General features: G+C 40.8%; 1 protein-coding gene across 3 annotated transcripts in view; it reads right to left on the bottom strand.

The window, feature by feature from the left end:
• The window catches only part of ADAMTS18 (ADAM metallopeptidase with thrombospondin type 1 motif 18), a 77,187-nt gene that overhangs the window by 8,295 nt on the left and 56,250 nt on the right, over window positions 1-12,642 (bottom strand). For all 3 annotated transcript variants that reach the window (XM_048316779.1, XM_048316780.1, XM_048316781.1), the window contains 3 exons: window positions 7,881-8,022; window positions 6,353-6,479; window positions 1,681-1,885 (listed from right to left, as the gene is read on the bottom strand). In XM_048316779.1, coding sequence (XP_048172736.1) covers window positions 1,681-1,885; window positions 6,353-6,479; window positions 7,881-8,022 — 474 coding nt within the window. The remainder of the gene's footprint in view (window positions 1-1,680; window positions 1,886-6,352; window positions 6,480-7,880; window positions 8,023-12,642) is intronic.

Below are 12,642 nucleotides of genomic sequence, written 5' to 3'. Positions count from 1 at the left end.
TTACAAATGTTTTTAGAAGATTTCATGAAAGCACAGTTGTGCTGAGGAATATATGCAGAAATACCTGCACGCTGAAAATCTCTGCGTTTAACCCTTCCCCAAACAAAGAAAATGATCTTTTCACTTAAAATGACACTGATTTGTGCAGACAAGCTGGGTTTAGATTAGATTTTAGGAAGGAATTGTTCCCTGTGAGGGTGGGCAGGCCCTGGCACAGGGTGCCCAGAGCAGCTGTGGCTGCCCCTGGATCCCTGGCAGTGTCCAAGGCCAGGCTGGACACTGGGGCTTGGAGCAGCCTGGGACAGTGGAAGGTGTCCCTGCCCATGGCAGGGAGCAGGACTGGATGAGCTTTAAGGTCCCTTCCAACCTAAACCATTCTGCGAATCTATGATTTTACACACTTTTTTCCTCTTAACATCTTTAAGTCTGCAATATAACAGTTTTCAGCTGAATCTTAAAATCTTTACTAACTTGCTCAATAGGCCTGTTCACTACATTTCAGCAGCACTGACGAACTTAATTTTTATGGGCTTATTTGAAAATCCCAACTTGAATTTTACACCTCTTAAAGAGGAGGAAGATGGATTTTTCGTAATTGTCTTATTTATTTAAGAGGAAAGGAAGTTTGAAAGTGTGAATGTATTTGAAGACCTGGTTTATATAACCTTCTGCCACACTCAGGTTTCCTTCAGATACACTGGAAGAAAAAGCTCTTTTTTGAGTGTTGTGATGGACTGTTGAGTAGTTACTCATCTGCTATGGTGCATTACAGGGCACTCCCTGTAAGGGCAGTTCGTGCTCAGCTGGGAGTGCTGAGATCAAGATGTTCTTGAACACCCAAAGAGCAACAGTACCAAGAATAGAACACATAAGTAATACATTTTTCAGCTAATTGAAATCCGTCTTGAATCTCACTAAACAAGGATGGAAGAATAAAATGAATGTAGGTCCTTTTATAAGGGTACTGTCAACTCTCTCTTAAATCCCAAATGTGTCAGTGCTTCATTTACCCTTACATGAACACTATCAACCAGAGTGAAAGATGGAGCAGAGCTGAGTTTTGTGTGGTTTTTAGCTCAGGTGGTTGAGTGTCAGGTAGCTGTGTAAAGCAGGGTGTGCACACACAGGAATCTGCCCTCATGGCAATACCTGCAGCAGCACTGCTTGTAGGAGAGTTACTCTAACAAAGGCAAAGCACAGAAGTAAGTAGTGAATGTGTAAATCACAAATTTACCAACCCACAATCCATATATGCGTGTGCATTAACATGCAACTCTAACCCCAAGTATTTCTTCATTCCTTGACTGCCTGCCATCTCTGAGAGAAGTTAATATTGCTTGGGAAGTAATCTCATAGAGGGCTGTTGGCTCTATGAAGAATTCATAGAGCCTTAAATTATGAATCCAGAAAGAGTTATCCATCTGTTTGTATGCACCTAAAAGAGCAACACATGCCCACTTCTGGGAAGCCATCGTGTGCCAGCTCTTCTGAAGGCTGGTTACAATGCACATTTAGTTCACATGTTTATACAAAAATGGTTTACATATTATCTTCATGAATGAAGCCACTTGCAAAGCACTGATCTCCACAAAGTCTGCACTATTCTTCCTTTTGAGGAGAGTTTTTTGCAGTATTTTCATTATGCCAGCAGACAAAAATGTATGTTTTTCTCCAAATTACCTGAGACCATGGGCCAGGGCTCCATTCGGGTGGGCAATCCTGACTACTGCACACCTGCACCTGTGCTGGGGTGCTGACAGGACACAGGGAATGGGCCACCACCTCCTCTCTTTGGAAAGCCCTTTTCTGCACACACTGAACAAGACGACTTTGCTGTCCCCCTCCACAAGACTTGCTGCACGTGCTCCATTCACCTGCTGACCAGCTGAAAGGAGGAAACACGTTAGAAACACAGGAGTGCAATTAGCTTTAGAAAATCGATACAAATGAGCCACCTATCAAACATGAATTATCCAGGGAATTCTGCTCAGCCTATCTCCTGATGGACTGGTATCTGCTCAAGCAATCAAAAAGCTGCAGTTACATAATCTATTTTCAAAGCATGGGACTTTCTGCTAGGGATGAAAGTCACACAACTAGAAAAACAAGTATTGTTTATTTATAGCTTTTATCTACTAGAACCAGCTTGCCTATGAATCTGACCTGGAATCTGGAATTCCACAGGGACTGAGAGAGATGCTGCTGTTGAGGCTGGCGGAGTATTTAGAAGATATAATTAGAAGATGTAATTAGCTAAGACAGAATTTTGCTGAGTATGTACCAACCCTGTTTGTGCTGAGATATGCTCACACAGGGTGACAAATGTTGGCATTTCTGTCAAACCTTACTGGCCCATTATTCATCAAAAAGAACTTGCTTGCTAAAAGCAGCAGTCCTGTCACTGGTGTCTTGAGGAAATGAAAAGGCTCTGAAAGGCTGAGAGAGTTGGGGTTGTTCAGCCTGGAGAAGGCTCCAGGGTGACCTAAGTGCAGACTTCCAGCACCTGAGAGGAGCCTGGAAGAGAGCTGGAGGGGGACTTTTCACAAGGGAATGTACAAGGAAAAGGGGAAATGGCTTTAAGCTGAAGGAGGGCAGGTTTAGATTAGATATAAGGAAGAAATTGTTCCCTGGGAGGGTGGGCAGGCCCTGGCACAGGTTGCCCACAGAAGCTGTGGCTGCCCCATCCCTGGAAGTGTCCAAGCCAGGCTGGACAGGGCCTGGAGCAACCTGGGATAGTGGAAGGTGTCCCTGCCCATGGCAGGGGTGGAATGGGATGAACTTTAAGGTCCTTTCCAACCCAAAGCACACTGTCTCTTTATGATTCTCTGACTCAATGATTTACATGTCCTCAGGCTAATAAATCTGGCAGACAGCTGATGTAGAATCCAAATAAAACACAGGCAATTTAACCAGCACAAGCTGTTGGGCAATGTGTGCTCGAGGCACAGGGCTGCTGCAGCTCCACGTCATGTCCCTGAAGTGACACAAAGTCTGAGGGGCTATTGCCAGTTACTTGGGCTAAGTTCAGTTTTGCCATGCCAGGAGCTGCTCACTATTTCTATTCTTGAAGCACTGAGTGGGTCCCCAGCTCTTGTGGGACACTTTGCAAACGTGCAGCCAAGTGTCTGTCCTTGAAGGCTCCCAAAGTAAGACTATAAATCACAAGCAGATAGGAAAAGAGAAGTGAAGAAACAGAAGAAATTATGAATGACTATATGATTACTCATTGAGAAATGTTATTCAAAGACCCAGCACTGAAATTAAACTGAAGATTTTAAAAGACTTTGACAAATTTTTAATAATTTATGTCATGGAAAAGGTTCTTGTCTCACATCTGACCACTTGGCCTATCCTGCTTCCACAGTTTCTCACAGCATCAATCCTGGGACCCCTGGAATAGCTGCTTACACACAATTTTAATGACAAGAAAGGTTTTTTTGTCCTGGATGAAAGATGCACAGCATCCCATTTGCCTGTCTATTCACATCTGCCTGAAAAAAAAGCTCATTTTAATTTGTAAAAAATTTATAAAAAGCCTATTTTTGAAAAATGTCACTGGGAATAGAAGAAATCCCAGCTCTCAGTGTCTAGCAACTTCAGGAACTGCCAAAAGTACTGAAAAATGTAAAAGGCACTAATTTAAGGACAAAAAAATATTAATGTGAAAAGTCAGTCGTTATGTAATACCAGAACACATCAGAAGTTTCCTTTTTGTCTGATTTATAAATATGAATGACAAACTTCTGGGAAAAGAGTTTTAATCCATTTTACAACTTTTAATTAGTTTGCCTTGATGTTTCTGACAATGGTCATTGGTAGAGTGACCAAAAGTGTTCATTTTAAGAGTTTATTCACCATAACTGCCCAGAAAGCTCTCCTCTTCACAGAGGAGAGGGCAATAAACCTACTTTAATGTCCTCTAGTAAACTTCCATTTTCCAAGATTATCTGGGATGTGATCCAAGAGAATCTTTCATTAGCTCAAATAATTATGACCAGATTTGGCAGCTCTGAAATCCAACAACAACAGTGTGCAGTGCTGGTGCCTTTCTGTGTGGGACAGTAGTTTTGTCCCACTCAGACTAATCAACCTTTGTTCTTATGCAGCAATTATTCCTCACTGACCTTTACAAGTCTGGAGCCTCTCTTATGTCCCCAAACCAACACACTTGTATCTCATCTGCCACCTCCTTCCCCTGCCTGTTCTCCCTGGTGTATCTGGGTTTGCTTTATTTGCTGGCTATTAAACATTCTTTTGTTTCTCCATGGTATTTATTAATCCTAATTTTTTTTTTTTCCCTGTTGGCAGTCTTGGGTTTATGGGAAATATTACATGCTGTGAGTTTCTGGGTAGATTCCTCAGCAGAGATATCCTGGCACAGTTTCACTCAGCTGCATGGCAACCTGTCAATTTAAGGCATGGTCCTACATGTAGATGCTCCATACATTAATATATCCTAAGGATTTTAAGAATAATGAATTAGTGAGTTGAACTAGTTTCTCCTAAAGGTGCTTGGGGCTTTTACATCTTTTCTTTTTGTACTCTTTTTAGGGTTCAACTCATTAATTTTGTTTTAAAGTAGTAAATGACAGAAGAGCTGTGATTTCAGTATGAAAACATTGTACTGTGTGTCAAAATGGATATCCAGCATTTTCAGGGTAAATATATATCAGTGGATGTTCAAAATACATCAGGATCTCAGGTTAACAGACACAGAAAATTTGTGTGGGATCAATATAAATAAATCTGATTTGGGTGGAGCTTTATAGCATAATGATGCCACATCAAAACAAAGGTAAGCAGAAAGAGCTTAGAAAGGCTCCTGGAGACATCCCAGACAATACACATGTGTGTTCATTGGATAAAAATAGTCCTGGCAGAAGATAAGTTGCATATGAAAAGATTGTGTTTGGCTACAAAGATTACTTAAACTTGGTATTGAGAAAATCATGTGGCTAAAGGCAATCTGAAGAAACTGCTGAAGCAGTAACGTGGGGCTCTCGTGTCACATGGTACCATTATTTAAACCTTATCTCTATCGTTTTGTGGTCACAGTGTGTAATCTGGCATTTGGATTTTGTGTACTCTGCTGTACTCTTTAAATGTGCAGGAAATTCCAAACTATTACTGGACTATTTTTCAGTTTGTTCAACATATTGCAAAGTATAGATTTTTAAGTAAAACCAAAGTCACTGCAGAACATATGCATCTTTTTGCTTTGCCCCACCATCCTCTCCTGGACTTGGGGGAGATGAGGAATGCTTCCTATTAATCATCATTAAATGGGACATTTTATGAAGTATGGGAGCAGGCTTAGCCAACTGCTTTTACTGTTGCTTTTATCACCCCAGAGTAAAACCAGCAGATGACGCCAGGTCTAGACCCCTACTCCATTTCTTCTGCCTCAATGCATCTTCAAGAGTATTTACTTCCCACTGACTGAAACACTCTGAAGTTTTTCAACATATTCCTTTAGAAAATCCCCTGTTCTGGAGGTTTAAATGTCTTGTCCAACATAATACAGCTTTTCTGGTCTTTAATATAAAATTAAAATAACTCTGAGGCTGCAAAGCCAGGAATCCAAAAGTGAAATAACCAGCAGAAGAAAGATGGCCACCGTGTCCTTTAATCTATCCATTTATATCCTAAGCCACATAATACTGTGTTTAATTATATGAGCACACCACTTTTTTTTTCCAAAGGACCCCTACTTCAGCTACTATAAATCAGTGTAACTCCTTTAGTTTTGAAATTGATTTAGACCAGCTGGATTCTAAGTGCTTATTTATATGTCAATGTCTTCCTTTGCATCTCACCTTTCTTACATCTTTTAGAAAATAGGACTGTTCACACAGGCAATGCCTTCATATTTATTTCTGTGGGCACCAGGAGCTTTGCTCACAGCTTGTTTGGTTTAGATAGTCCTCTTCTTGGCATCACAATACGCTGTGGGATATTTTGTCCAAATATCACTAATTACACTTCACAAGACTCTTTTAACCTAATATGTGGAATGTGAGTCATGGGGCCAAGCTTCCACACAGGGAGTAGCACTTTACTCAGGAAATGGGCTTAGTGATTCAAGATGAGCAAAGGTAGCAGAAGGAGCCCCTGAGAAAGCTGGATTTGCTCTGTGTCACCCCAGCACAGGGACAGAGCCCCCAGGAGCCCCTGCTTTAGGCATCAGACCCAAATCTGGGCAGAAAATCTTAAACAATTCCTGGTTCACGTTACAGAGCACGAGGGGTTCATCCAGCAGGCAAACAATTCTGTGTGCCCCCAAGAGGATTCCTTCCGTGGCACAGCCAGGTATAGGGCACAGCCAGCAGGCAGAAAACCCCAGAGAACTTACTATGCTGGGCAGGGATTCGTGTTGCACAGTTTTGTTTCAGTTAAAGGCTTCGTCCTTGGGCCACAAAAGGAGGTGTTGACTCGTGCACGATGATCTTCCAAGCAAATTGCTTTTGCTGTAATGTGTCCTGTGGAAGTGTTAGAAAAGAATAGACTATAATAAACATGTATTTGAAATGTAAGAAAAAAAAAAAGCAGTAGGGAACAATTTTAACTAAACAAGTCTAAACTCATCCTTGGTACAAATCCACTGACTTGAACTAAATAAAATAGGGGTTTATGTGGTAACGTGTTTTTAACATTGATTTCCTTCTCTGTAGCACAGATACTACTGAAGTCAGATAAAACATTTTAGCTATAAACAGCAGATTTGCAGACTCTTCCCCCAGCAAAAATCAGTAATTACTCAAATCCTAATTCCCTGCAGACACTAGCAGTGCTTGCTTAAAGCCCTCCTCACGCTCTTGAAAACTGCAAATAAACATTCTGTAAACTTTTTACAGTGAATCTCTACAGACTCCAGACTTCTGCAGGTCCCTGTACCTTAAACTCAGTCAAGTGTCAGCAGCAGGACAGTTACAGAAATGCCTTAAGTGATTTTATAGATTTATCTTTTAACTGAGACCTGTCATTCACCTCACACATGGTTCATTGGGCACAGTGAATCAAATTTGGAAACGAGACTGTTTCCATCACTTTTATATCCATACTGCAACCTTTTAAAGGGAAGGAAGAAAATACAGCTGCCATATTTTATGGCTGCAGTGCTCCTGGTGGATCTTGCTTCCATAAACCATTTACTGAGATGCTGTGAAGTTCTGACAACACACCAGCAAGGTATTCCTGAATTTCACCTGAACTTTTTTGCCAATACAGGAGCATTTCCTTCAGAACCCAGTCCTATCCTTTGGTATTACAGACTTCCCACATGCCAGTTTTTTGCTTTCATTACATCCCAGAATTACTTCCTCTGAAAAAACATGCAGGATTTATAAAAACAAATAGATGTCTGTGCAAGAAAAGAAGTGCACAGCAATAAGAAATCCTCAGCTTACATGGAATTTCAGGCTTTGAACTGGCAGAATTAAAATATTGGTAATTAAACAATGAGAAGATGGGGGTGCAGCTCTCAGTGGAGGTCTTGACAATAATTTAATTTTTGGTTGCTCTCTACAGATAGGATAAATTTTCCTAATTATTTGGTACCTTTCTACATTCCCAAATTACAGCATCAAAGTATATAATTAATTTCCACATTACTTCAACAGGAAGATAACATATGCATATGGGCTGACCTAAACAAAAAAGACTGACTTGCTGGCATGAATATTTTTTACTATAAAGGCAACACAAAATTATTTCCTCTGGGTTCTAAGTTATCAGATAAAAAAAAATAAGGACCAGGTGTTCAGTGTAACCCCCTGTACGTATCAATACATGTTTGCAGAATTAAAGGCAGTTGAAAAGATTTGAGATACTTTAAAAAAAAAATGAAAAGGAAGATGCTTGGCAATGGGAAAGTTACCTACCACCACCACAGGTTGCTGAGCACTCAGACTGCACCGTCACCCACGAGTAGCTGTGTTTTCTGGCAGATGTCTTGTCTTCAATGCTGGTTTTGGCAAATGTATATTCCCAAGCAATCCCAGGATTTTTGCCTTGTAACAGGATCTGTAGAAGGATATTTGGGGTTTGTTTAAAAAAAAAAAAGGGGGGGGAGAGAGAGGTAAAAAAAAGGATTCTGTCAGTCTGAAGGAAGATGAACTCAACAAGATACACACAAAATACATGTACACACAGCCTGCTTGTGAGAGGATTTTCAGGAGACCCAAAGGAAAAACCATCAAAGCAATTGCTAAACAGCAAAGCATTGCCTGGACCAACAGCTGCAGGGCCTGCAACAGAGGGGTGCAGAAACACAGAGTCCCCTCCTGAAAATCAGGGGCATCTGACCGAGTCAGTGAAGCAGCACTGCCTTCAGCAGAGGTGGAACATCACCCACAGAGCCTCCTGCACTGGCCCTGACCCAGCGGGTCCGGGCAGCCACTGGGAGCCCACTGGCAGGGGCTGGACACTGCCTGGGGCACTGCAGGGCATGGATTTGGGATGTGGGGATGGGAGACATTTCCTCTCTTTAGCAAGCAAAGTCCAGGCTGATCCTTCTAGCAAGGAGGAAGCCTTTGCCCACCAAGCAGGACTCAAATGCTCTCCTGGCAGAAGCTTTAACAAAGCAGCAGCACAGCTGCGGGCCTGGAGATGGCTTCCTCAGTTCTTGAGGCTGAGGGTATAAAACACAAGTTTCTTTTTTGTAAAAAACTCTTTTCTATGTGGACTGGTGATAAATTTTGTTTGTAAGACCCTCAGCTGGAATTTTTCTCATGGTGATTGAAGCTGATAAAGCTTCAGTGCAGGAGAGAACCTGCCCTTGGGTGTCTACAGAGGAAAAAAGGATTGGAAAAACCTTTTATTCACCATTTCAGCATAATGTGTTAGAAAATTTATAGAAAGTGTGATTGCTGACCATAACACCAATCTTTTTCATTTAACTCAGGGAGCCCAGCTCTCAAGGGTGCACTATTTTAGTGGTGAATTTATATTGCAGTTTTTGTTCACTGTATTCATTTCAAGACTGAATTATAATCACTGCAAGAAGCATGAACATCTGACACATACCTAAATTTGGGGAGAAATTTCTACTTAACAACATTCATTTTAGAAACTTGTGGCAGCAAAGTGCATTTACATCCACACTTAACAGAAACAGTGCAGGAGTTTACAGTTACAGAGCTCTAATAAGTTTTAACTCCACCAATATGGATCTTGTCATAGTAATATAAAGAACAGGTGCAGTCCTAAATAAGCTTTTGATAAGCATTAGCATTTCAAGTACAATTCAAATCTATGCTAATGATTGCCATTCAAAATATTAATAACTTATCAGTTAAGCTTACACAATGTCTGACCTGAACACTTAAGCAATCCATACAAGTAGAACTGATCTCTGTATAGACTGGTTTCATAAAAGAGCAACAAACTCACATTAATGTTGTTTAAGACCAAGGAACATAATAACATTTGAAATGCAGCCAAGGGTTTTAAGGTATTCTGAAAATGTACCTATTGGAAAACAGAAATTGCCCATGACAGTGAAAATTCAGACCAAATTTACATGACCTGCAGCTCAATAATGTTGAACACATGAAGGATCTGGACTGCAGAGTGTTTACTTTTCTAGAAGAAAGAAAAACGGATGCTACAGTTTCCATTCTTAGTAGCCAAAGATTTTATTTCAGTCAGGGAACCTCAATAATGATCCAAACTAACAATACAGCAATTACAGCTGCCAAAGGCAAATACTTCCAAATGAATTGTAGAGTATGTGCCTTCTCCTGGGAGGGTTCAGATTAGAAACTCCTTCAAACACAAGTAAATTAAGTATTTAATGTAAATTTTTTCAGCCATCCAAGCTAAATTCATGAGCACCTTAGACTACCTGTGAGGTTGTGGAAGAAATAGCTCTCAGAGTGATTACTGACTATTTTGACTGAAATTTCTTGGTAGAAATAGATCACAGCTATTGTACAGGATCAGGATTAGTATGGAATACTCTGAAATAAGGAAACATGAGAGTTGAGACTGCTGTGCAACTCCTCTCTACCTTGCACAGATGCACCCCAGATCTCTGGATCCCTTACTGGCCTCCCAGGAAACCTCCACAGTGTTGAGAGCCCCCAGTGCACGGGGCTCACTCATGAGCATCTCACAAAGCTTCTGTATTTCACCTTAGGCTCCTGCCCCAATGTGTGCTTCTGTGCCCTGTTTGCTATACTCTATCCAAACCATTCCCAGTGTAACTTTTTTCAGGACTTTTCTTTTTCCCTTAGTTATTCATCATTATCTGATGTAAATGTGATAAGGTTTAACAGCCCCTTCAGATGAAGGAAAACATATAAATTTTTATTTTTACAAATCTATCAGACTGCTGATAGCAAAAAGTCCAACTGCTAAAACAGCTGTTCTTGAGTTAGAATATTGAACTCCAAGTCCATTGGCATTAGAGTTTCCAGATAACACAGGCTGCAATAACATGTTCACTCTACTGTTCTTCTCTCAAGGACAAATTGAGACAAATATCTGAAGTTTAAAGCTTCAGAAAATGCACTTCAGAAAAAAAATGCAGTGTGTTAACTGTAGTAAGAACTGAGCCCTGGAATACTATTCTCCACTTAAAACAATGCCTTCCCTGGTTCTTCTTACACACCAGAGCTCAAAATGTTGTAATTTACTTTTACTCATCCTACAAGTCTAAGGTACTAGCACAGATCTCAGCATCTTAGGCAGCCAGAAACACTTTCTCCCATTTCAGTAGGTGCTCTGTGTTCCTTCAAGTGCAGAGGTTGAAATTCTGTCTGGCCTTTTAATAAGTTGTGTCAAAGGAGGAGGAGGTTTTGTCCACACCACAAAACCTCGTGTAAGGGTTAGTCCTCATCTCACTTGATTCTGACAACTGTCATAAAACTGTGCTGTGCCAGTGGCCAAAAACCAACAAAGTTTAAAACTTTTCTAATAAAAATATCTTGAAGTATTAGACTGAACATATGTCTTCTGAAAGTGCTCTTTGTGACAGTGGAGGCAAGGAACAGATGGAACGCATTCTGAACACGGAGTTCTGAACAGGAAAGGGGGAGGATGAGAAGGTAAGAGTGGCAGTTTTACTCCTGTTAGAGCAATATTCTCCTGGTGCTTCAGCAGAGTGAAGGGAATGATCTGGGACGAGTCAGAACAAGACCCATGAGAATCCATCCTTTCAGAGAACAACCACGCAATGGTGCAAGGAGCTCGCAGCTGGGTGAGTGCTTGGGGGGGTAAATCCTGCACACCAGGCAAGCTGGGCCATACACATTTTAAGACCTTGGGCTACACCCCCTCCTTGCACATTGGGAAGTGGCCACAATTCTAACAGGCAGGAGAAGGGAACTTCCTCTCACTTCCTGGCCAGCAGCCAAAGCCAGAGCCCCTTCCCACCCAGTAGGCTACGAGAGTGAATGTTTACCAAGTAGGAGCTGCATCACAGTCAGGTGTCTCTCCTCCTGCATCATCCCAGCTATGTAGAAAAAGGGCAAAATCCAATTATGGAATAGTATTGGAGACAAAAATACTGCAGGGCACAAAACCATATGCTTTGAAGTCCCTGGCACTCAGCTGAAAAATAGTACACGATGGATAATATTCGACCGAATTTTCATCAGGAATGCAATACTATTGCAAAGTTGCAATTTTGCCAAAGTAATGAGCATATAAAAAGTTTTCTATCGTATTTTCAAACATTCATTATGAAGCCCTTTCTTAACAACCCAATAACTGAAGTCTGCATATTCAGCCAAGTTATCAGACCTACAAATTTGGAAAGACCTCCAGTGCTAGTCTACTTAACTGGACGCATTCCAGCATCTTTTCAGCCAACTGGCATTTGCTCCCAAATTTACAGCTGGCAAACAACCTCCTTAAACATTTCCAGTTCCTCAACAGAACTGTTTAATGTCTACCTTTAACACACCAACCACCTGACTTCAGACACAACACTCAGCAGCTCTGACCGCAGGGCGCAGAGTTATAAAATTTACAGCTTCTTGAGTTTGAAAACCACAGGCTCTACGGCTGGAATCTGCTGGATCTATTCCGAAGAAAAAGAACTGTGGCTTTAGCTTAGGGCACAAAATGTAAAAACAATGGATAGATTGAACTCTCCTGACTAAAGAACCTTTTCCTTTTTCTGCTAATTTTGATGTGAAAGCTAAACCAATAAATTCCCTAAACTAGCTGTGCATCTGCTCCTTTGTTTGAGATTGATTTTTTTTTTCAAATGGCCATCTAAAGTTTCCAATATAATACTCTATTTTGCAGGTCAAATTTTTAAAGAGTCTACTAACATTGCTTTGTTATGATTGACTCAGTGGTTTTCAGTATTTTTTTACTGTAAGATGTGTATGTGAAATTACTTGCAGCACACCGAATTAAAAGATTAATTTATACCAGCTAAATTCCTATTTCTTCCACAATGTTTTGTCCAATATATAGGAAAGAATACTAATGGCTGGCTTGTAGCAAGCTGAAAAAAAGACTCATTATCTCTGTGGAGGACTAATAGACATTTACAAATCACTTACAGAGTGAAGTTGAGCATAGAGGAAAAAAGCCAGGTAAAGGATTATTTTCATCTGCACGCATTCTGCATGTGCCTCATTTACAAAATGGGTGTGAGCCCAGTCTCTGAATCCCTGCATCCACATC

The sequence above is a fragment of the Corvus hawaiiensis genome, chromosome 12 (genome assembly GCF_020740725.1).
Source record: "Corvus hawaiiensis isolate bCorHaw1 chromosome 12, bCorHaw1.pri.cur, whole genome shotgun sequence".
Lineage (NCBI taxonomy): Eukaryota > Metazoa > Chordata > Aves > Passeriformes > Corvidae > Corvus > Corvus hawaiiensis.
The sequence above is the reverse complement of the archived record's forward strand: the minus strand, read 5'-3'. Positions and strand labels throughout refer to the sequence as shown.